This window comes from Triturus cristatus, chromosome 1_2, assembly GCF_964204655.1.
Source record: "Triturus cristatus chromosome 1_2, aTriCri1.1, whole genome shotgun sequence".
NCBI lineage: Eukaryota > Metazoa > Chordata > Amphibia > Caudata > Salamandridae > Triturus > Triturus cristatus.
Window position 1 is genome coordinate 352717963 of NC_140580.1, and position 25633 is coordinate 352743595.

The 25633-nt window shown below is 43.9% G+C and overlaps 1 protein-coding gene across 2 annotated transcripts in view; it reads left to right on the top strand.

The window, feature by feature from the left end:
- P3H1 (prolyl 3-hydroxylase 1) overlaps nt 1–25633 on the top strand; it is a 165871-nt gene that overhangs the window by 119762 nt on the left and 20476 nt on the right. For both annotated transcript variants that reach the window (XM_085604201.1, XM_085604192.1), the window contains exons 12-13: nt 4240–4357; nt 15154–15229. In XM_085604201.1, coding sequence (XP_085460327.1) covers nt 4240–4357; nt 15154–15229 — 194 coding nt within the window. The remainder of the gene's footprint in view (nt 1–4239; nt 4358–15153; nt 15230–25633) is intronic.

Sequence of the window (25633 nt, forward strand, 5' to 3'; positions counted from 1 at the left end):
AAAAGACCCTCATTTGTGTCTGCAGTGCGGTGCTGCATAGAACACATTTCGGTCTCGGCAGCCTTCTATGCCATCAAAGTTGAGAATGGTGCTTCATTTTTAATATAATTGGTCTCTTGTCGCATGACATTTGATTGACGGCTTAGACATTGTAAGATGATAAATATATTGCCCAATATTCCAGTGCATTTAAGATTAACTGAAAACTAAAACTTTTTGATATATCTGGGTCCGTGCAACTTCTATTTAGTAGGTACTGAAGATGCAATACAGGGAGCTGGGTTAAGGCTACGGATGGAATCAAATCTTTCATACATAGGCCCTGCACTGCTGAAAGCTTCCATATTATCTGTGGATTGCATCCTCACTATCCTATATTACAGACTTCTCTAGGGTTTGTCCCCTACACATGGTCTATTTTATTATCTATGCGTTGTATGTACTGCTCTATGCTACAGACGCATGTAGGTAGTGCCATGATGAGAGATTTCATATTACCTATATTTTGTGTATGTACACCTCTGTGACAAAGATCAGCCTCGACCATGCCACTGAGAGGTTTCATATGAGACATGTATTTTGTATTCTGGACTCTATGCTACTGACCATTATAGGCCTCCCACACTGAAATTCCATATTGCGATGAATTGTGGGCTTACAGTTCTGTACAACAGGCCTTCAAGGTCATTATGACCTGTATGTTGTATACTCACTACTGTACTTTACAGACCAGCCACTGGTGAAATAGAAAAGAAGAGCGGCCACAGCTTTGGCAAAAACATTAGGTCTGGCTTCTAACTAAAATGAAAGTGTGACCTATTGGCTTTGCCAGTGCTTGTTCTTTGAAGCACCATTGTTTCTGGAACCCCACCTCCACACACAGGTCTTCTGATGCACCACAGTTTTACATTGCGTCATATTTGCTATTTGAGAAGAGACGCTCCCATGTGCAGTTCCTCATCAATATGTTTGGTACTGAAACAATTCCATATGATATGACAAAAATGACAAATATGAAAACTTCAGAGGGCACTCTTTATACACCTCAGTTCTGATTTCCAACACTGATGATGTTGGGGCATTGCATGGTAGTTTTATAAACCTTTTCCTCATTGGCAAAAGCAGAAATACACACTATCAAACACATAGGTCAATTGGCTAAAGATCACAGACTGAAGGTGTCAAAGGTAGAATATATTGAAACCTATGCTTCATGGGCAGAAATTGGACTTCATACATTGTGGTTGCGGATTTCTTCAAGATGTCACCTGGCTCACCGAGTTGCATTGCTAAATTGAGTTGCACGTCAAAGGGGATCTGAATTACATCCGACAATTCTCCATCAATAGCTTTCTCATCTAATTTGAAGGCTTCCAATTAATTTTCCACCACAAGGAAGGGATTCAACTCTCCGTGATCATGTTGCTGTGCTGCTTGCCCATCTGCCCTGCATGATGCACTGTCTGCGGCCATTAATGTCAGTAACCTATTGCAGGCAGCTAAATGGGAGTCAAATGCACCTTAATTGTTTATTTGAAAAAGAATCTTTGTGGCATATACCATTGATTCTGGTGGCTCGTTCACTTACATAGAAAGTTGGCAGATCAATGCATGTAGCATTGACTTCACTGCACAGAGACCCGTCATTGCCACACGCAGGAAAAAACAAGCATTGGCATAGCCAATAGGTCTCGCTTTTGGGACCTTATAACTAGTTAGTTATTCAGCACAATATCCTTGGTGCAACATCAACTGTTGCATGGCTAAACACTTATAAGGTCCCAAAGGCGAGACCTATTGGCTATGCCAATGCTTGTTGAAATTGTTTCTTAGATGGCAGAATTTATTGTTGGTAAAAACAATAAAAGCAGACGCTCTGTACTACTATACAAAGAGTTATCCAATGCAGATTGCATTGGAATGCATATACATTTTAGGCTCTCTTTACTGTCCTTCACCATTCGAGCACGTGCTCTTCTGGGGTTGTGGGGCCAGAGCGTGAGAAAGGAATTAGGGAAGGGGGTTGGGGCGGGCGGTGTTTGGCGCTCTCGTATGGAAGTAGCAGAGGTGATAAAATGTAAATGCATAGTTTGCATTGTGAAATGTCTACCCGTATTTAGGTTCTCATTAGCCATAAAGCGTACATTTTAAACCACTGCAGCATGGAGCTTTTACGGTCACTTGCTAAATTTTTGCGTGCATTTTTGTAATTACGAGAGGATGTGCCAGAGAAATGTAAACAGGTGCCTGTCTCAAAGAAAATCCTTATTTCAGTAGCATGCCCGATCACTAAAAAGCGTAGTTGGAGATAAAAAATAAGCGTGCGCGCCTCGTGCTAAAAGTAAAAAAAAAGAAAAAAAAGTTTGACTAGTAAGAGGCAGCAGGGGGAGGGGAGAGAGAGGGGGCCTGCGCCTATTTCCCTTGCGGGAGCGAACAGGAACCATCTGTCAAAGCTCGCTCCCGCAAGGCAATCGCCAAACGTGCACGCGTTGCCATTGAAAGCAATGCAACGTGTGCACGTTTTTGAGGAAAAAAGTGGATCGATTACAAGAGGTCCTCCCTATGCAGCGCATGCGCGTAGGCGAGACCTAATAAATAGTGGGTTCATTGGTCTTCTCTGATTGACACATAAGCCTTGCACTTCTCTTTCTCAGTCTTGTTTCTTGATAGCTCCTACACCCACCTATCATGCTCACCTCTACCTTCAAGTGGCAGTGTGAAAGTTGATAAATTCACATCTATAAAATCAGTGCACACCAGCCCTCACTCATTCAGATCTTCCAATTTATTCAGTCAATTTAATGGTATTGTATTAGTCTCAACGCTTGCATTTTCCCTCTTTGATCTTTATCTTGTACTTTGGAAGTCTCACATACACACTTTACATTACTCTCCTTTCTCTTTGCAGCTACAAAGCATCTCATCTAAACCTATTTAACCCTTCATCCAAACGTCTTCTTGCGTTGACCCATGCTGCACTTCATACTGCTCCACATATTTTCATTGTGTTACAATTTCAGAGTATCCTCTGCCCCACCGGGTATCCATGTACAATCCACAAATTCCATGGCAACTTCTGGCTCTCCCAAAGAATGTTGATTTCAGGGTAAATCGAAGGCTGGGTACAAGCAGGAACTATTGATTGGATGCTTCATCCAGGAAGGATGACCAGTTGTTTCCAAGAAGTCCTTGGCACCGGGTTTGCTTGTCGTTTGAATTGTGTGAATTGTGTCTGCACTGGTCGGTGATTCATAATACTTTCCCACTATTTGGAGATGGGTGTGAGGTGTGCACAAGTCAACGCAAAAATGTTTTCATGGAAACTCCAGCTGTCCTTGCCCTTGGAATCCTGTTCTCCATCAATACACAGCAAAGTGACATTTAAAGCCGGTGTCGCCTTTAAGATACTCCTGATCGGGAAAGGTCCTTCAGAAGGAAGCCGGAATCCCGCTGTGCCTTTACAGTGCCGGCAAAAGAACAAACGCATCTTTGGTACGCATTTGTTCAGCATGCAAGTCGTTATAACGACTTGCCTTAGGGTGGTGCATTGGTGGAATGGTGTTGGATTTAAAGTCCAACACCTTCCCTATTGTTGCGCAGACTGGAGTTGAAATACTAAATTAACCTATTCCAAAATCCATCACCCCCCTAAGGCAAGTCGTTATAACGACTTGCGTGCTGAACGAATGCGTACTAAAGACGCCTTCATTTTAAAGACGGCGATGTGAAGGCACAGCGTGATTCCGGCTTGCGGAATACCAACACACATTCCGCCTGATCTGGTTGCTCTTGGAAACAGCATCAGAGACGTGAAACAGACCAGTCGTGGACTACCTGCTCTGTAATTTTTTTTAGAATTGATTTTTAGTCACAGAAATGGATGGCACACGTTCCTTAAGTTGGAAATGTATGGAAGATTAAGGACTAACAATAGCTGCAATAAAGTACATGATTTCCTTCTTTTACTGTCCTACATTTAAAGGGGGACTAGTACTTGCAGTGGAGGATTGCCCGCTTGTGCAACTCAAAAACCTGACTAGGTTAAACTCTTAAGTGACCGGGGTTACATTTCTAATGTGCCTCTAACCATTAACACTTGTTGGTGACTACTGTTATAATCTGTTTGTCCTGAGTATTCTCTGAATCTACAGAGCTGTTCTTAAAAAGTTAATGCTGCTGAGATGTCAAAATGTGTGCAATGTTTTATGCACTTTTACACAGAGGCTTTTTTTCTTTCAGATAAGCAAGAAGATAGACAGGATTTAAGCCACCCAGTTCACGTGGATAACTGTATTTTAAATGCTGAGGCCTTGGTCTGTGTAAAGGAGCACCCAGCCTATACGTTTCGGGACTACAGGTAGGTGCAGACTTATTTAATTGGTGTTTCATAGTTAGCCTCTAATCTAATCATATCCGAGAGATTTAATCCCTGCGGAATAGTGTTAGTTACCATATTACATCGCATTTATAGCTCTCAGTTACCAAGTCAGCCTTGAAGAAGGTACCACTGCCCCCCCTCTATTCACTCAATCAGATTAAAGTCGAAATTCTGCTATGCACTTTATGCAAAATCTTTCTTTGGGCTGCCTGAGTGCTACTGTTTTTCCATATTCTTGGCAGAAGACCAATAGCATCTGAAAGTGTAGACTCTCCACTCTCTTTTCTGGTGATTTCCCTGTGCTGTGCCTTCCTAGAAAGAGACCCGACATTCTCTGCATTGAATTTCTAACCACCAAGGATGTTGAGCAAGACTGAAACTGTTTCCATACATAGGCCTGGCCTTCTCCTGGAGGGAGACTCAACACAAGTGGAGATATTTCCTGGGATTTGGCTCAACCAATGGCACCCTAAAGCTACAAGGAAATAAGAGAATATGTTATGTTCCCAGGGAATAGGGGAGTTGTAAAAAGAACTTATCTCAACCTCTGACTGGTAAAGTATTCATTCGGTACAAATCCATCTCTTTCCTTCTTTGTCTTCTGCGTAAGGACTTGTTTTTACTAGCCACCATAGTTTACATACCCAGAAGCTTTAGATTCATGTCTACAAAAGTAACCACTTTTAGTAACATCTTTTATTTCGCCCTTAACAAAGTTATTTCCTCTTGAAAATTCTTCTTTATTATTTAGCAGACAAGATAAGAAAGCGGATACAGTGACAAAAATAATTAAAATCATTATAAAAAAAATCCAAAAATATTACTAAAATTCAACTGGCAAATCTTGTTTCAAAATAAATAACCCTCTTTAAAGACCAAATTGGATAGTTATTTTTGAAGTTGTACATGATATTCCATGGCACTGACAGCCAGGTGACCTTGTCAGTGCCAGGTTTGCCTTTCATAAAGTGAAGCCAATATAAAAACTTGTTTTTAATTTGCATCTTTCATCATGTGTTTGATCAATATTATGTTTCTAAGAAAGTGAGTTCTTACTTATGAAGGATGTGAGTTCTTCTCAAGTAATAAGTCTGCTACCTTCCATGTTCTGGGAACTAAGTACCCCGTTGTAGCGCTTGCCTTTTTCAGGATAGAGAGGCAGAGCAGTTGAAGGCCTACTCAGGAGAGGTGGTGTGGGCTGGTACCCCAGTCTGCAGGCAAGCAACAAACAATACCCAATAAAGTTCCAGAAGGCAGTCACCTGTATCCAATCCTATGATGGCACATCACCCCACCCCACCCCACCCCACCCCTCATGCACAGCATTCTGGTACATTTCAAAATGGTGACATGAAGTGGTCTATTGAAATACCTTCTCTGGAAGTCTAAGCCCTGCCCTTAACTTCCACAGCTGCCTGGCCCCTAATCTTTCAAACATCAAAGGGCTGCCCCTCCTGTTATCTGATCTCGTTGTTTGTCCTTTCTCTTTGTTCTTCTTCGGATGAGCCGTCCCAGACCTGGTGCATTGTGGAAAGTATTATCACATGCAGATTCCACCCCCACACTTCATTTTCCCAGGAACCGGCCCAATCACTTGGCAAATGGCTCTATTCTTTGCGGGGGTCTTTGATTGGCCAGCAAAGTAATTAACTTGACCCAGAGGGGAACAAAAGCCTAGACAAATTCTCAGTGTGCCACAAGGAGTGTAGATCTCACAAAAGTGGCATTGGATCTGCACTCGGGGTCCATTTTTACAATTTTATGACTAGTATGTTACATTAGTCTCTATGCCTAACAATACCGAAACTACTTCATTGTGAATTTTGCCCAAAATAAAGCAAGCACTTGCTCTCAGCACTTAAGACTTTCACTATGAAGGCCCACTCATGGTATAAGGCTTATTCCTGGTCAGCACCAATCCCTGATTAATCCCTTCGGCAACAGTATACCTACGACCAGATACTGGGCTGAGCTAAGCAGTAGTCCCACTTGCTAAGCCTTCATATGTGCACACGTGTTCACGTGCAGCCAACGCAGAGCCTCCGCTGTGCAGCAGCGGGTCTTGTTTTAACAGGCAGACACTGGCTGCTAGCACCCTCAATCCATTTTAAAAGAGTGTATAGTGAGTGAGGCTCTGTTAGTGAGTGTCACTCGCATTAAGTCCAAAAAACAAGTAGTTAAAAAACAAAAAATTCCAAGGCGGTTGAATGGGTCGGAACCCATTTTTTTACAATATCGTACCGATTGGAAATTAAACAAGCACACACATGCAAATGTTTTTCTTTTCCTAGCAGTTTCAATTATACAAAATCTTGCCGATATTATAATCACCTTCTGATATAATACTTGGTGTAGCCACAGACATATTTAGCTGTCTGTAGCAAACGCTGGGATCAATAGGAGACCATTCTGTATCGCAGATGATTGCAATGATTACATTATGTTGGTGAGGTGGGTGCAGTCACTTTCTACTTCAGTTTCACATGCATGAAATAATGGTGTTACCCTGTGCGTGCAGTGTGAATTACAGACGTGCATAAACATCAGTGCTATGTAAGCCAGATTTGGTAGCTTTGCCACTGCTTGTTTTACCTTTTTCATCTCCTTCACTAACTATGAGGCCGTAGTGAACGTCCGCGTAGGACGCTGGCTCTCTATACAGTTCACCAAAATGAGGTATAAAGTGCAGAGAGTGCAGGCAACCTCTTACTGGTTTACAGGGGTTAAAATAATAATTCCAAATGCTCTTTTTTGTAGTAGTGCGGGTGAGTCGTTTAGGCTTATAGGAGGGTAGTGTTAAGCATTTATTGCGCACAGTCAGTAAGTGAGACACAAACTCATTAAAGAAATCTGACACATATTTAAAAATAACACAGATTTTATATGAATTTTGACACCAAGATCATTGTAATATGGTAAGTACTTTTTAAGATAGTGATTTTTCAAGACCTACAAAATGCACTGTTACTGTATCTTTAAAGCAGCAACGTTATTCTCTGGGGGAAAGACATATACTGCATTTGGTCACTTAGCAACGACTTACAGGACTGTTCTTCAGGATTTAAGGTAGGTATGGGGCAAGGTCAAGGCAGCACCAACAGGTTACCTCGGTTGGCTCTAGGACGTCCGGGTGCAGAGGGGCTTTCGGCATCAGGTGCCTGTAGTGATACCTCTTTAATAGATCGTGAGGTACAGAGTGTTCTTTATTCTATATTCTATGTGTCAGGGTTGGAACTTGGGGGAATGAGAAGGAGAGTAGCCGGAGGAAGAGTCAAGATCATCTTGCCTGTGCTGTCCTGACAATTTCACAATTTTCCTGCTAGATTTCACCCTTACCCATTGCCCCACTTGAATATTTACTTCTTTAACTCCATACTTGTTATCAAAATACATTTTGTTTGTTGAGTTTTACTCATACATTGTCGAATTTCATTAATGTCCCAATCAATTTTTCCACCTTTATTCATCCAACCAGGATTAACCTTGGAATGAGGAATTCTACCCCTCATAATGATAAAAGGACTATTACCAATAGAATCATGTACGGTGGTTCTATGACTCCACAACATTTTCATAAGCTCTGAATGTAGATCTTTCACCTTCCTACTGTTCATTGACAGCTGTATAATACCTTTGATAACTCTATTCATTCTTTCGACTACAGCATTGCCCCTAGGATGATAAAGTGCAGTGAACCTTTGTTCAATTCCAGCATGCTCCAAAAAAAATTTCATTTCCGTGGACTTGAACTGAACACCATTGTCCGTGAGCAATGATTTGGGAAAACCTTCTCTCAAAAAAATATTTTCAAGGAATTTAATGACTGAACCTGAATATTATCCAATTTGTGTGTATTTCGTTACTACAGTGCCCCATTCAAGTCAATGGAAGACGGGCCTCTTGGTAAGAGTCTGCAAGCGGGGACTGGGGGGCCAGTCATGGAAAACCCACAGAGAGGGCTCGAGTCTTGAGGGTCTTGTGCATTCAGGGACACTGCCGATCCACTCGAACTTGGGCTGGGGGGCTTGTGTGCAGTGAGACTTTGTCCAGTGGGGTCGCGTCGCTGTGGACTATCTTGGTTCTTGGTTCCTGCAGAAAGAGGCTGCAGAAGGTAACTGGGGGGCCAGTCTGGCCAAATCCAATCATGAGCTCGGCTCCGAGGGTCTCAGGGCCACATTGCGCCGTCACCTTTCTTGGACTCAGTTGTGGCGCGCCGGTGCAGGGGTGCTTTAAGGCATCAGATCATGGTCAGTCAGAGGCTCCCTCTAGGTCTTGTGGACCTGGTGAAGAAGGGAAACAGGGCAGTTAGGCTCCACTCTTGGTGCTGGCCTGGTAAATCATGATGTCCCTCGACGGTAGGACTTGTTTGGTGCTTCTGGAGTCTGGACTGGACAACCAACAAGCCTTGGTTGCTGGAACTGCTCCTGTACCCAGATATTGGCGCTGGGCAGCTCCTGGAAGTCCTGGCTTCTTCAAACTTGGGAAGGAGACTGATGTGACCTCCTGGACCTCAAAGTCCATTCTCCTGTTGCGCTGCTCCTTCGGGGAGTCCGATGGCTGGCAACACAGTGGACCGGCAGATGCTTTGTGCTGCCTGCAGATGCAGGAAGTAGCTCCTCTACTCCAAGGGAGATTTTTCCTGTTGTTGACGAGCTGGGCAGTCTTCCAAGAGTTTTGAAGAGTTTGCCCAGCGTTTGGCGAAGTCGGTCCGGCGATGGTCGAACTGCAAGCAGGCTGCGGGATTTTGTGCCAACCTTTGGTGCAGGTCTTCAGTTCACGCTCTCTTCGGTCTTTATTCTTTCTTCCATGGTTCCCAGTAGTGGAATCTGATTTCCTGGTGTGAGACGGTCCCCTAAATACTCAATTAAGGGGTGTTACGGGGAGTGAAGGGTATTAACCAATAAGCTACTGACTCATGGGGCACCACACCCCCTAGATGACCACTTCCTGTGGGGAGTGGGCATCACCCTGTACTATAATTCCTAATTCCACCACACACACAAGATGATGTAATTCATATCTTCCTGTTCACTTCAGGCTGCCCACCCCAGGGGTTTGTCCAGCCTGGCAATGCAACACGCCTCCTGCATAGCTAATTTTCCCACTTATCCTGGTCCCAAATGGGCCTCCGGGTAGGGGTGGCATCCTCCAGGTCTGGGGGAAGCCAGGATTGCATATCAAAGGCGGTGGGCTCTTTGAAGCTTTCACCTAGGAGGTCAGAAACGTGTCTGTGCTGGCAGGCTGGACAGGATAAGTCAGCCATCACACTAGAGGATTAGTAGGGTTGAGGAGGTACCTCTAAGGTATTCTCTGGGTACATATATTAATAAATCACTCACTGGAATCAATGTAGGTTTATTTTAATACAAGGTGTTTGATACCGAGCACCATTGGTTTCAGTGAAGCCATTATGTAGCAGGGAAACTTGTTTTGATCAGTGCCCAGTACATACCTTAAGATGGCTTCCCTGCGCACTTGTAATATCCAGCAATGTAACTAGACGTCACAGGGCCACCTCTGCTCATGCAGATATGATCTCACATGTGCTATACTGCACCCTGCCTTAGGCTCTAATTGTCTTACTTTTTGGGGATTAACTTGCAGATTTTGGTGATCACTGCATGAAAATCCACATGTCCAGATATATTCCAGGCCACTTTCTCCTGCTAAGTTTCTGCACTTTTGAATGGCTGAATTTTACTTTATGGTGTGAACTTTATAATACCTGGAATTACTGGGTATGAAAAACATTGTGTCCCTTATAAATGTGATCCCTGTCCAAACAGGTATTTGCAATGTATAGGGCCACCTGTAATTAAGCCCAAAATGCAGCTTATTATTCTAAAGTTTTTAGTGACAGAGTCCAGTACAGCCACCACTCCGGAATCACCTGGTCCGACCACTCAATCGTTCACTTCTACATCACATCCACCCAAAACATCCCCACCCACCAGTCCAGCACCCACCACAGGAGCTGGAGCAAAGTAACTGAAGACCTTTGGACCAACACCCTCCGCTCCTCCCCCCCCCAGACTCCACCTGTAACCTCGAGGTGGCCATCGAAAACTTCAACAAATTAATCACTGACTGCGCCAACATAGTCACACCTCCTCAAACCCACCAAAACAGACCCCCTCAAACCCTCCAAACACTCGAGCTGGTTCACTCTAGAATCTTAAATCCACGAAATGCAACTGCAAATGGCTTGAAAGGGTCTGGTGCACCAGCAAAACAGCCAACAACCAAGCCAACTTCAAACTAGCTCTCAACAAATACAACCAACACCTAAAAACCACTAAGAAAAAGGCCCTCACCGCCTGCAACAAAGCCAGCTCCTACCACAGCAAGGTGCTCTTCTGCATCATCAGAGAGTTATCCAGCAAAGCAACTTCCGAGAACATAATCACCCCTTCCCAGGACCTCTTCGATATCCTTGCTGACTTCTTCTACAACAAAATCGCCATCATCTATGAACACTTTGACCCCCAACCACCAGTAGTCGACTTCAACAGACTCTTCAACCTCACCGACCCCAACAGAAACACAATAACCATGTGAGACCCACTCTCCACAAGGACCACCACCATCATGAGCGCCATCCGCTCGGGGGCTCCGAGAGATCCCTGCCCCGCACCACATGTTCAACCCGGGGAACAGCACCAACAGCAAGGAACTCACCACAATCCTCAACTCATCCATCACCTCTGTCACCTTCCCAGAGAGATGGAAGCACACAGATGTCAAACCGCTCCTCCAAACACCCACCGCAGACCCCGAAGAACTAAAAAACTACTGGCAAGTCTCCTTGCTCCCATTTCCCGCTAAAGTCTTGGAGAAAGCAATAAACATCCAGAACAATAACCCCCTGGACCCCTCCCAATCTGGATTATGCCCTAATCACAGAACAGAAACTGTCTTAATCGCAGCCACTGATGACCTGGCTCTCAAGACTGGGGAGAAACTGCTGCCCTGATCTTCCTCGATCTTTCTGCAGCCTTCAACACTTTATCCCACTTCACCCTCCTACACAGCCTCCACCAGTTGGGGATCTGAGGAAAAGCCATCAAAGTGGATCACGTCGCCCCTCTCTGGAAGAACTCCGAGCATCCGCATGGCACCCTACACCTCTGGGCCAAAGAATATCATCTGCGGCGTTCCCCAAGGGTCCTCACTGAGCCCAACCTTGTTCAACACATACATGACCGCCTGGCCACCTTGGTCAGTTCCCAATGTATGATCATTATTTCTTACGCTGACGACACTAAGCTCATCCTCTCCCTTTCCTCTGACCCCGCCACCACCAAATCCAACTTCCACAGTTGCATGACCAGCATCACCAGCTGGATGCAAAACAGTTGCCTCAAACTCAACACCGACAAAACTGGGATACTCTTCTTTGGGAACAACTCCTCCCATGTGACGACTCTTGGTGGTCTGGAGAACTTTGCCCCTCACCCACACCCAGAGAACATGCAAGGAACCTTGGCTTCTTACTCAACCGCAACCTCACCATAAAGAAGCAGATAAACGCTGTCTCATCTTCTTTCTTCTTCACTCTACTCATGCTCCGGAAAATCTTCAAGTGGCTTCCCATCAGCATCAAACACAACATCGCCCAGGACCTCATCCCCAGCCACCTGGACTACGGCAACTCCCTCTACGTGGGGATCACCTCACAATTACTAAACAGACTACAGATCATTCGGAAAGCAGCAGCTTCCACCGACTACTCTCAGAAGAGCTCAGACATTCATTTACACTACCTAAAGTGCCTGGAGTCAGTGACAGTCTGATCAGAACTGGGGTCCTGGTGCTAATGTTTCTTCTCCCCAAGATTCAGAACAAGCACTACGACTTCCGGTGGCACTGTTTTCTGCTCATGGACGCAGTGTCTGGCTGCAGGCTCACCCGCAGGTAGATGTTATGGCATTCTTTGTTTGATCCAGTGGGTCTCATTTCTCCTCCAACTTGTGTGATTGTCCTGGCTTCATCTATCCTCATGCAGTTTGTATAATGGGGCTATCCTTCTCTGTGGTGAGACACCCAGCAGTGACCTTCTGCTATTTCATCATGTTCACTGGACTAAAAGCTATGTCTGGCACTGATCGTCCTTGGGTGGCTGTCCCTGTTCCATCTACTAATATCATTCCAGCATTGCTTGTGGCAATTTCTGCTGAATCACAAGTCCCTCCTTTCTCTCTGGCAACTCTAGTTAAGCAATCATCAGATTCAATTAAGCCAAACCACCATTAGCACAATAGTCTTACTGTGCTTCTGATCTACCCTTGTTAGAAATATGTAATCCCCAAATCCCAGGGCTAGTCTCCTCACCATTTCAATGTGTACCTAAAATTGATTTTGCTGTCCGAATTCTTGCATGCCCTAAAATGATGTTGCTCTATAGTCTATTTGCTAAATTATACTACAACCCTTTAAGGTTTACCCTTTTCCACTGGATCATCTCTTGATCCCAGGTCCCCTAATCAAGCCTGCTCACCCAGTCATTTTTGGATATTATTGTGAAAGGACCCTTCATCGTGTAAAATTATTTATTCAGGTTTTACAGTAGAGCTAAATAAAAACATCAACCAATATACAAAATACATGATAAATCCATGAAGTGCAAGTTCTTTTTAGCTGCAAAAACAGCACAATCTTTAGCCCAGCAGTAAACTTCACATAGTAAATGATTACATCTAGAGAATTTTCCATGGTGCATACATTCTCAAGGGCAGTGCTTTCTTCTAATTCCCAACTCCTGAAAGACCGAGTATTATTAAATTACAAAATGGTGACCGCTCTTTTAAGAGTTTATATTTGTATAAAAAAATAAAATTTAAACTACTGCCGCTAGAGTGGAGCCCATAAATTTTCACTTCATATGCTTTGATAGCAACATGCCATTTCTGAAGAGGAAAAAATTATAAAATATCAAGTTGGAACCCGCAACTTCGATCTAGTCAGCTGAGGCTGGTAGGCCCAGAATCATGAGGTAAACACAACCTTTCTTGGGTAGTCGGTACTTAAATGTAAGCAAATATAAATTGGTGACTAGTTCGGTTGTGCTGGCACTCCTTTTTGGGGTCCAAGACGTATTTTCTATTTTCAGGTTTTGACCCAGAGCTAGAAAAAGCAGAAAAGGGTGAAAGATGTAGGAACAGAATTATTAGAAAAGAATGACAAAGAGGGAAAGTAGACTTGCAAATGACTTTGCAGGAGTTCGATACATAGACAGAAAGTATAGGGGGGTGGAAGAAAGAGGTATGTGGTGGTTATGACGAGGCAGCCTTGATATTCAGCAACCCCTGAGAAAAACCCTGAAAAACATATTTATGTATTTTATCATTTTATTGTTTGAACAAATAAAGCCCTCTCTTTCACACCAGTTAGTCATCTAATGAGGTGAATTGTACCCACAAAGAGGATGCTTTCCTTACTTTAGTAATGTAGGAGCAACTATAGGCACAGATTCAGCCCTCAGCCGTCTCTAAACTACCTGAAGCACTCTCGCCAAGCAGAGCATTTTGTATACGTTTAACTCTTATGCCATGATAAAGGACTTTCAAGGGAGATGCAGTACATAGTCTACCGAGGAGATTGTGTTCATGTTGCGACCAGTGTCGGCTGCCACGGAATTGTATGGGTGGATGTTAAAAAAATTAATTTAAAAAAGGCACCTACCAGGCTGCTGGCCGCCGCCTTTCCTCCATCCTCTTCTGTTCTTCTGTTGATGCACGCAGGTTCCAAAACTCCCCTAAGCCAATCGCAACGCTGCTGTGCCCAGCATGACAGCTGCGTCATGATTGGTCTGAGTGCCCTGGTACGGCGCTCAGACAGGGAATGGGAGCCTGTGCATGTTCTCCACCCAGGCTGTGCAATACAACCGGTTAGAGAACATGCTAAGTGTTCATGACGGCTTCTCCGGCCCAAGACAGCCGGCCAAACCGTCATGCGCAGTTAAGTGTGACAACCACTCCTCCCGCTGCTGGCTGTGACGACAGTCCAGCCCAGCCCTGCCCCGTAAAACTACCTCAATAAGGAAAAACAAAATGATAATAACATTGTGTTATTATTTTATTTTTCCTTTTTGCACTGCTCAAAGAGCAGTGTAGCAGCGCTCCTCCGCCTTAGTGGTTGTGACCTGAACCTACTTGGTGGTTCAAGTTGCAAAGGCAAACTGAATGTTGTGACTAATTCGATTGTATCGAGTCCAAGGCCACTCATCCTGTTTCTGTGTTGGGGGCGCCTGCACCTGGCACTAATGATTGAGGCCTAGGGCCCACATAAGGGCTGGTGCAGTCTAGGCTCTATGCACCCTCGATGACCTCCAGACCGTCTTGATTCACAGGGTGTGGTGGCCTGCCTTCCATAGCTTTGAGTAAGACTAACTCTGCAAAGGAATACAGACCACACGACTCAATAGGTAATACAGTGGAAGCTTTCACAGGCCTGGAGTATGTTTGGGTAATATGACACCACACTCTAGCTGTGGTAGGTGCAGGGATAAAACCCCACTCCGCCTTCTATACATGAACATGAGGGACTGTCCCAGTCTTTTTCCCATGGATTCCCTAACATGAGATTTACAACTTTCTGATGTTCGCCCAAGAGCACACTTATTTGTCTCTGCTAATCTGGAATTGAAACTCAAGTCATGAATTGAATTTGTTTATCTAGTGCTGGAGTTTCTAGTGTCTTTTGTGTTGCTTGCCGTATGCCACTCATGATTTGTTTATTTGTTTTGTACAACTCACATGAGTTTGTATTTGTTTCAGTGCAATCCTATATCTAAACGAGGACTTTGAAGGTGGAAACTTCTATTTCACAGAGCTTGATGCTAAAACAGTAACTGTAAGTACATAACCCTTTCTTTCTCTGCAACAACCGGTGTTTGATTTTCTGGGTTTCTATTTACTTTCTAATTGCCCAGTTCCTTTGCCTTCACAGTTGTTCTTGCAGCTTATCTTAAGTTTACTTCTGTCTTTTAGTGCACTTGAAACAGACGTCGTTTCGAGTCTCTGTATTCACAGTTTTAAAAAAAATAACTTGTAGTTGGAAGTGAAATTCTCCCAACAAAGGAAAGATGGATTCTTTTAAAAGCATTTCCAGGCATGGAGTTAAATTAGAGTATGTGCCTCTGTTCTTGCTCTTCATAGAGCGAATTTAGAAAAGTTCTGATAAGGTGCGCTGTTATGATTGACTGTTAAAACTGTAGCCTAATCCACCTGTCCTGTTTACTCTGAGTTTGCGTTTACAGCCAAAATTTACATTTGTAATTTTAAAATGACCTAGAAAACTTCTGAAATGCTTTTAAGAAGGTGCGATGCAGTTTACCCATGGGGCCCTCGATCTACTTAGAACTTAATTATCAGTTGCCCTATAATGTATGTGGACCAATAACCTGTGTTACTGACCCCAGTGAAATTAAAAGTGTACAGATGGACTGCAGACCTGGAGTTTTAATTCCAGAGATTTCACCTATTCAAAGCAAGTGAAATATCTAATAAGGAAACCAAGGGGAAACGGGGGAATTAAGAGTGAATCTGATGCAGAATTACTGATTCTGCTCTTTTTAAAGGGGCCCCTCATGGTCCCACTCATAATCGGTGCTAACTGGCTGAGTCTGAAAGACAAAACAACATCAGTTTTGCCAAACTGACTTCTTCAGCACAGGTGTCACGAGTGACGCTTGGACTCACGAGTATGAATTGAAATTATAATTCCACCATAAAAAAATCTTAGTTTCCATAACTAACCGGGATTTCTCGGTTCGGAAATTATCAGCATTAATCTTCTCCGCCTTAAACTAATTTAATCAGCGAACATATTCTAATCAGACAAAGAACTCACTTGAAAAATGAAATCAGGTTGTTGGAAACTTTTTTGAAAAGATTTACTCACTCGTGTGTGCTTTGACTAGCTGGAAGAGGATTAATAAATACATCTTCCAATACACCTAGTCCATTGTAATGTTATTCCAATATTCTTTATTCGGCTGAGTACCAGCCATAAAAGAGAACATCTTAAAAACATTTCATGTGAAAAAAAGCACAATAATCAATGGCAGTATCGATTAAAAGTAGCCCGGTGTCAAATCACTTGTAACAAGCTGATCACTGCTAAGTATAAATCAAAACTTAGAAGCGTTTTAGTCTGATAAAGACCGGGCACACGATTTAACATCTATATACTAAGACCATTTAAATATTTCTACTAATTCCCATATAACAATTTCATCATGAAAGTATACAATACAATACTAATAAAATACTAACAAGAACCCACCGGCCTTACTATACGTACAACATCATGTATGCACAATAACCAGATTAATGAAAGTGTGCATAAGCAGCTAACAAATACCATTAATACTTCATGTCCAGGAACCCTCTAGCCAGTGGGTTGAGTAATGGAGGGCTTGGTTCTTCTCATACGTATCAGCCAAGCACTACCAAGGAATTTTGCTACTCCACACACCATGGCTGAAGAGGTCGTGTCGGTGCAAAGAACCCGCAGGGCCATTTTATGACATCTTAAACCCATCCCCTTGCATAAAGGTTTTAGCCATATCCTCCTGGGCACCCTGTAGGCGGGGCAGGCAAAGAAGAGGTGCGCCATGGACTCGCTAGGGGCTGCACAACCCGGGCAAGCCTTCACTGTACCTCTTTGGTTATTCCACCCGGAGGTGAAGACATTTACTGTGAGAATCCCAAACCTGGCTTTTAGGTAGAGTGATCTGTCCAGGGGTTTCTCTATGAAATCAAGGAGCGGTTCGAGTAACCTGAACCATTTAAACTCCAAGAACCGCTCTGTGAGAATACCCCCTTCACCTCTACGTGATGTAATGTGCTACTTTAAATATGTTTAAACTTCTCTACAAACCACCAGAGGCAACTTAGAGATAGATTACACACACAAAATGGTAAATCCATGGGTAAAACGTAATTGCAGGAAGTAAATAAGGGTGATTAAGCAAACAGCCAAAATGTGAGCCACTTATGAAATATAATCACATTTTCTTTACGTAGATAAAAATGTAGCCGGCTCCATCACGAGCCACCAAAAATGTTCTGCTTTCCTTGGCCTTTAAATTTGGGGATCTTGAGAATAAGTTTGACCTTGTGGATCTCTGGTGAGAACAACATACCGTTGAAAACGTTTCACAAGCAGTGCGCACCCAGATCGGGCACCCTATTTAATAGGATTTGGTGGCACACTACTGATAGCCCCAAAAGGATCACAGCGGCAGAGATGTTATCGGCAGAGCGGCGCAGGTCATCAAGAAACGAGAGGCTGGTCAGCTTGGTATGGTCACCAGGTTTGAAGATTGGTTGTGTTGAATGTAGAAGAGCATTGTGTTGAGTAAAACTGACAGCTGGTTAAAACAGCCTTCTCCAGCAGCTGATCTTATCCAGATAAGGCAGCTGAGAGGTTGGCCTATAATTAGACAGTGTGTCAGCATCTAGTTAAGTTTTTTTTAATCAAGGGTGTCAAAAAAGCTGATTCCAAGAAGGCTGTCATATGACCAGAGAGTAAGGACTTGTTTATAATGGTTCTCTGCTAACAAGAATCCAAGCTGCAATAAATTGTGAGCAACTTCTGTGGCAAAGGCTTGAACGTGGACTCTGTGGCTTTGCTGAAAGCAATGCCTTAAAATCACCAAAGTCTAGAGGGTGGCACTGCATTAAGAGATTGGGTGGTGATAAGTCCGGGAGTGAAGCTGGACACGGCTTGGATATTACGTCTCAGATCAGTCAGTAACCCGTGCATGTTCTTTGCTGCTTCTTATGCTGATAAGAATGCTCTATTTGTTTTCTTTATAAATTGATGATTATGAATGGCATTATGTCATCATGCATTGACTGGTGCTATGCCCTGTATCTTGATCCTCTGGCCAGAGCCATTTTCAAACTCCAGCTGATTCTAAATAGGACAGTGAGAATGATTCTGGGCTTCCTAAGACGAAAACACATCTCACATGCCCTTAAAAGCCTCCACATGATCCCTAGTAAACGGAGCTCTGTTTGGGTCTCTGTGCCCACAGGAACGTAGGTATCGACCCACTCGCGCCCATAGATCAGGTAGTCGAGGCTTGTTGCAAATACCCAAATGTAAGAACTGTATGATAGGAGGGAAAGCTTTCTCTGTGGCTTCAGCAATATTGTGGTGTGAAATGCCGACAGATAACCTATTAGAACGGAAGCTGCTGAATTTCAAAGAGGATTTAGGAAGCTGGGTTTTGCAGTGCAAAATACAGACTCCTAGATCCTTCTCTGCTTCTTGTATTCACTAAGCACCAAAGTGCCTTCAGGTATATAAGCACTTTTATAAACTCCAAGTACAGTACATACCAGGGTGCATGCTTCATTTAGAAGGCGCACATTGCTCTTTCAATTCGTGGTTGTAATCAGGAGAATGTAATAATTGCTCACATTGGCTCTGAGTGTTTCTACCTTTAATTCCTATGTATGCTAACTTCACTATAGTCACTACTTAGGCCCTCATTGTGAGTGCCCACTGGATTCTGATGGGTTCGGTACCTGAATCTTGCATATGCGCCCGTTTGCTTATTACCTGTTGATATAAAAGCAATCCCTCAAGATGACAAAAGCGAAGAATGCGGAGTACTGCGCCCTTGGACTGGCCGTACTGGTTATAAGGCGTTGGCAAGGCAGCCCCATAGAGAAATGCATCGGTAATAGGGGCAGGCTGTCACACTGGAGGCTAGATGGGGGGCAGGCTGCATGGGGGCAGGCTGCATGGGGCAAGCTGCCACACTGAAGGCTGGATGATCTCCTTTTGGAAATTGAGGGTTGTGTGGGGGACTATAAGAACAACAGAACTTTTTAATGGACATTTAGAAGTCTTCTCCTAACGTATTGCCGCTTTTACCATGTTCCAAAATATCACTATTGTGTTAATAATCTGCAGTTTGTATTTGAGTGCCTTTTATCACTGTGGAGTCAACTGAACGGTTGACCTCGCCGGACCGTGGTTGGTGTACCCGTACTAGTTACATGACTTTCTAAGCTCTTTCTACAATTAAATCTGGATGTACCTACTACTTTCGATGAAGAATACTAGAGGGTCTGTCTTTCAACTTCAATATTTATTTCAGTGTCTAATTCTTTACTTGGACAGGTAGTAACTCGTGTTGGCGTCACTTTACTTTCAGACTCTTGATTTAAACATTTCGCCTTTGACCAGTTGCCCAAATCTCGTTCACCTCTTTCATGGGATTGAACTGCTGTTTCGAGACTGCAAGTGTCTCTTGACTATCTGTTACCAGTCTCACCAAACCTTTGTCTGGCACGACGGCAAAGCTGTCTGCATACATATTGTTACTAATTCTTTAAAAAATACATAGAGTGGTCTTTAGCTCCTATGAAGTATTACGCTCTTACATTATCATCTAGGTCTGCAGGTCTTTCTGTGGTTCCCTGTTTTCAGAAACAACAGAGGGGAGGCTCCTCTTTCACTGTTAAAGCGGCTAGCTTGTGGAATAAACTGCCTGAATCAGTGGCGTAGCTAGCCCTTTGGCCGCCAGTGGCGAGCCCTGCGTTTACCGCCCGCGGCCGCATTGAAGAGCGAGCGGGTTGGGGTGTGCAGGCGATATTCTGCTGATTGCTGCCCCGCAACAGCCACATTGTAAGGCGGGGCTGCTGGCGATTGCGGCGCCAAGATGGCAGGTAAGAGCAGGAGGAGGCTGCACCCCCAAAACTCGTGCTGCCTGGGGCAGACCGTCCCCACCCACCCTTGCTGTGCCACTGGGCTGAATACTTGAGATTTATCTCTGAGAAAGCTAAATTCAACAAGCATTTGCAATGCAATTGGTCTCGCCTTTGGGACCTTATATGTATTTAACTATGCAAGACATTACCCTGGGTACTGTTCTTTAACATGGAGGGAAAGTAAGCACCAAACAGCATGATACGCCTGGTATGGGAACACATGGAAAGAAATATTGCCTTTCAGCAGGAAATGGTATAGTCCAAAGCTCTGTTTTTAAGATAAAATCAGGGCCTTTGGTGGTCATATCCCTGAAAATACAAGATTTGAAAAAAATATTATTGTCTACGGGTGCTCGTGGAAGAGAATTTCTATGGACTGGAATCTAGAGAATGCTGAAGTGATTCTGGTATTTTACTGACCTCTGGTGGTCGTTTTCTATGAAGACAGTTAAATAGAGGCCGTTGAACAGAAAAAAAAGTCCCTCAGCGGAAGCAGACTAGTCCTAGGGATAATCTCCAGAGCTCACAAAGTACATACACATATAAGTATATAATAAGTATATACTAAAGTATATACAAGAGGTCTCGAATGCTCAACCCAAAAAGAAATAGCAAACAGATAATTAAATGGGCTAGTCGTCTAGTATTTATTTTTTGATAGAAAATGTATTGCCATTTCATGCATAATGCACATATAAATCAATATGCCTCCAACAAGTATTTTGCTAAAAGATTTAATACCCAGATCACCCTCGAATAAACAGGCTACCCCTTAGAACCAAGCCCCAAAAGAAAAGATTAAAGAAGGAGAAACTAACATGTCGTCCCCCACCCCACCAAGCTTCCCCCTTGAGCACTCATCCAGTATGCTGATTGAAAATTTTCATGCCAGATTTCCCAGATCGCACGTTGTTTGGATGCCATCCCTTAACCTCATAACAGTCCCTCTAGCAAAGGGCACCGATTCATGCCTCTAATCCATGCAGATAGGAAGTAAGGCCTCAGAATAGCAATTATCATCCTAGTCATCTAATATGTGAGTCTGTGAGTTTAATCGGCCAGCCTAAAACAATTGAGAAAATAAAATGGAAAACTTTCTTTTATCACTACTCAAGAGTAAACTAAACAGGAAAAGCAACATATCCTCAATTTTCTTCAATTGAAGCTGCAAGCATCACCTCCCACTTCCCAAAACGGGTCTAATAAACTGTTATTTTATTTTTATTTTCAATGCCTCCTTCCCTTCCTTTCTGCTGCCTTCAAATGCAACAAACGTTCTTAGTTCTTCCTTGATAGAAAATCAACAGAATCAGACTGCAACTTGATAGTCAATAACATTTCCTCAAACAGTTCATAACTCTCCAAACTCACTCTGCCTAATTTTTGATTTCACACGCCAACCCAGAATTAAATCTTTGTCTTCTTAGAATACATTTCACTCATCTTAGAATAAAGCCTATTCCTTTCTATCTTTGATACTAAACCACTCTTCGCTATCTCCGATAGCAAACCCTCCTCTTACCCTGGGGACCCAATCTGTCCTCACATTGCAAAAGACCCTGTCTGAGTCCTTCTTCCTAACTGGCTTGCCCTCACCAATTCACTTCTCCAAAACAGGGTTGTAGCCAAGTGCTTCAAATATTCAGATGTGAGGCCAAAACAAAAACCTAAAAACTAACCTTGACCCCTCTGTAACCATTACCGCTTCATCTCAAATCTACCATTTTAGAGACTCCCAAATGATAAAGCACATACTGGAGAATGAACTGTTAGATTTGTTCCAAATGGTTTTAAGGGTGGGCCACAGTACGACTCTCCAACGCACATGGTGATTAATTATATCTTCTGCACTTTTGACCGAGGATATACATGCTGTCTCATCCTATTGGATTTATCTGCGGCCTTCGATAAAGTCCACCTTCAAATCGTCCTTGAAAGACAGGATGTGCCTCAATGGAATAATTTCAGTTAATAAATTCATGAAATCGCTGCCTTACGCCAAGACGCAAAAGACACCCTGGTATACCTAACACTGGACTCCCCTTCTTGTATGTCAGATTTCAAATCCTCACTTCTCGGCATCCACAGACAGATCGAGCACAAACATCTCAAATACACTGTGGGGAAGACAATTTCTCATCTTACACCCAAACCTGACCCAGCTACGACGTTCTTGGACTTGAATCTTGAAATTGGCAGATATCACAGGAAAGCTGCCCACCTTTGCTATATCCTTTGGTTTTCTTCTAACCTTAAAAGTCACATCCAAGTTATGGCTAAATTGGGCATGTTCTAACGCCACAAACTCAACAAGCTTACGCCAAATTTATCTTTCCTGTCTCTGGAAGGCAATGTGCACTATGAAAAATGCCTGCCTCATAACTGAAGCCCTTAACTTTTAGGGTTCTAAATATCTCAGCCAGAACCTTTCCTCTGGGAAGGCTCTCACTCCCTCCAATGCAAAGACGAAATTTCTCTAAATGACACATTACAGAAAAATAAATGTCTGGTAAACGTACTGTAAACAATCTGTTTATTATGCTACCAGTTGTCTAGTCTGGTATTTTCACATCTTTCCTATGAATAGCACTCTGAAACCCATATGTGCATTAATACAACAAATAAATGAAAATAAATAGAGTTTTGTATTAAAATCTTGGAAAATACTAATGTTTACTTGGTTAATTAAAAGAAGCATGGGGCCACAATTCAACTTACTGTCTTCTGTCCATATTTGGTCAATTTTCAATATAAGATATTTAAGATTGTTTTGCACTTGAACTACAGATAAAAACAATGGGTTGAAATGCTACCCGAGCAATTGCCAGTGGTTGGACTATTTCAAAGTATTCCTCCCTTATTCTTTTGTGTGATTGGCATAAATTATTTAGTCTTAAAAATGTATCAACGCCTGGCCCATCTAATAAAATAAAAGCATGAGCATAACAAAGAACAGAAGTAATATAAATGACTATCATTGACTCTTTGCCGGTGGATCAAGCCAGGTTACCCTGAACATCGCGGGAAGAACGGCGAGGAGGCTGACCTTACGGGACTGCGAGGTCCAGGGTGCACGCCTCCAACCTTGCACAGCACACCTGGAACCTCTTCCCTGCACCGCCTCCAACCAATCCCGCGCCTCGCGGCCTCCGCTTCGCGGGTGCCGCTCGAAGGCGCTGAACATTTAATTGCTGCCCTTGGACGAGTGAGCTGGGACTATCATTGACTCTTTGCCGGTGGATCAAGCCAGGTTACCCTGAACATCGCGGGAAGAACGGCGAGGAGGCTGACCTTACGGGACTGCGAGGTCCAGGGTGCACGCCTCCAACCTTGCACAGCACACCTGGAACCTCTTCCCTGTACCGCCGCCTATACGCCCCCTTATCTATATTAAGGTCCCCGCCCACACGCGCTAGCGGTACGCGCGCGGTCGCAGCTCGGGCGAAGACCGGGCAAAGAGCGGGCCCTCTGAGGCCCTCAGAGACACGAAGAGACCGGGCCGAGGGAATTCCCTGGAGTTTCCAGTAACTGTGAGTTGTGTGTTCATTATTTTGAGTATTACCATGGCCGAGACTGCGTCTATTAATGCACCCATTATAATTGGTACCCTAACTAAAGGAACACTGGACGATTATTTTAAAAAGGCTGTTGCGGCCTCGGCTAAGGAGACTACGCTCGCCGAACGCAGGGCTGAGCGACGTCGCTCCATTGAGTGTATTAAAAATAGGATACCTTTGGATAATATGTCTCCCACAAATCAGTCTCATATTATGCTAGGCTCTCCTACTCTCACGCAGGAGGCATTAGCCATTGACAATGTTCCTGTGCTGCTCAGAACTATTGATCCTACATCCGACAATCTTATCTGTTCGCTTAGCACAACTGATCTACACCTTTCCAGTTCTAGTACTTCTACCAAGGAAACGGACATTGTCACTATTTCATCCCAACCCAAGGCTAAGGCCTCTAGCAAGAAGGTTGGGAGGGCGCTGACGCCTAGAGCTTCAAGGCCCCCTCCCTCCAAAAGAAGAAAGAGGCTAGGTGATAAACCAAGAGACAAGATTAAACACACTGACTTTGGCAAAGGTCCCATCCACAATCCAGGTATTACATCTCGGTCAAAGGTTACAATCACGTCACCATCAACACATGCCAAGGCCACAACATCTTCTTCCACTCTGGAACCCCCCCCTTCTGATTTGACCTGTTCTCCGTTGCCCTTGCCCAATGCAGGTCCGATGCTCCCATACCTCGAGGGCATGGAGCAACTGATAAGGTCATTTGTTCTACCCATCATCGAACGATTAAAAAATATAGAGCATCGCCTAGGGGACTTAGAATCTTTAATTATAAAACACCCGGGGCTATGTAAAGATCTTGTACACCCAGTCTTGCCCCCTCCTGCCGTATTAGTTCCAACTCTTACTTACACCAGGAAAAACGACATGGGTAGCTCTAATTACCAGCATAGGGCCAAGTCCCCCAATACCGCAGCTCATCAACACCATGGTCAAAGTAATGTGGGTGAACAAACAAAGGAAGTAATAAATAACACCATAGAAACTATTTCAAATGAGAGGGGTGGGAATCAGCAACTAGCTAGGGCAAGAGACCAACCTGGCCACCTAGTTGACCTACCCCCAGAGGCGGTTCCATATGTGGTAGTGCTCACAGAAGTCCCGCCCCTGGTAATGGGCAAAACTGAAGGCTTCTTTGAATTAAAAAACAAGACCATGCATTGGCTCAGGTCAAATAGACCTCTCCCTCCTAACATCAATGGGGAGATACTTCATGTCCGGAGACTTACTTGGCTAGGGCGCAGAACCAAGGACCTTCCAGGGGACGTAATTATTATCAACTTCAGAGACCCCAGAGCAGTCAACTACATCTTAGACTACCCTCTGCACAATATCTGTGGGTCCATAAATCCCCGTGATTTGTCTTACTTTTACCCAAGACCTGTAGTCTCCTATAATGTGTATCCCAGGGCCCCAGTACGAATGATGACACACCCCCACACTTTTTCTGTAACCTCTGTTCCCCCTGTTAAACATTGTAATACCTACGCATCCACAATTGCGACACATGGGAACGCACCAGACTGGGTTACGATGCGCCCTGGGAGTCACAGACACGGCCCATGGAAGACGAACCAAGGCCCACCATTTACTCCCCTTGAAGTCGCAAACAGATTCGGGGTCTTATCAGGAGTTGATGAGTGCGACTGACATAGGAGTTTTCTCCATCATGGGCTTAGCACCCTGGTATTACAGGCCGGGGACATGGATCTGATTCCCAAGTCGCAGATTAGTTGCCCACAACACTCTACCACTTCTGGGCTCCCACCACTTGAGTTCCATACAGCACCCCATGAACATGCTCGAGTATTCGCAGATGAAACAACAGTAAAGGCGCAGGATGGTTGTCCGGCAGGACAGATTGTTCTGACACAGGGTTTCTCATCCAAGGTACGGGATAATGTGGGGGATTGTGCCCTTTCACGGCCGGCAGAAAGTACTCTGCA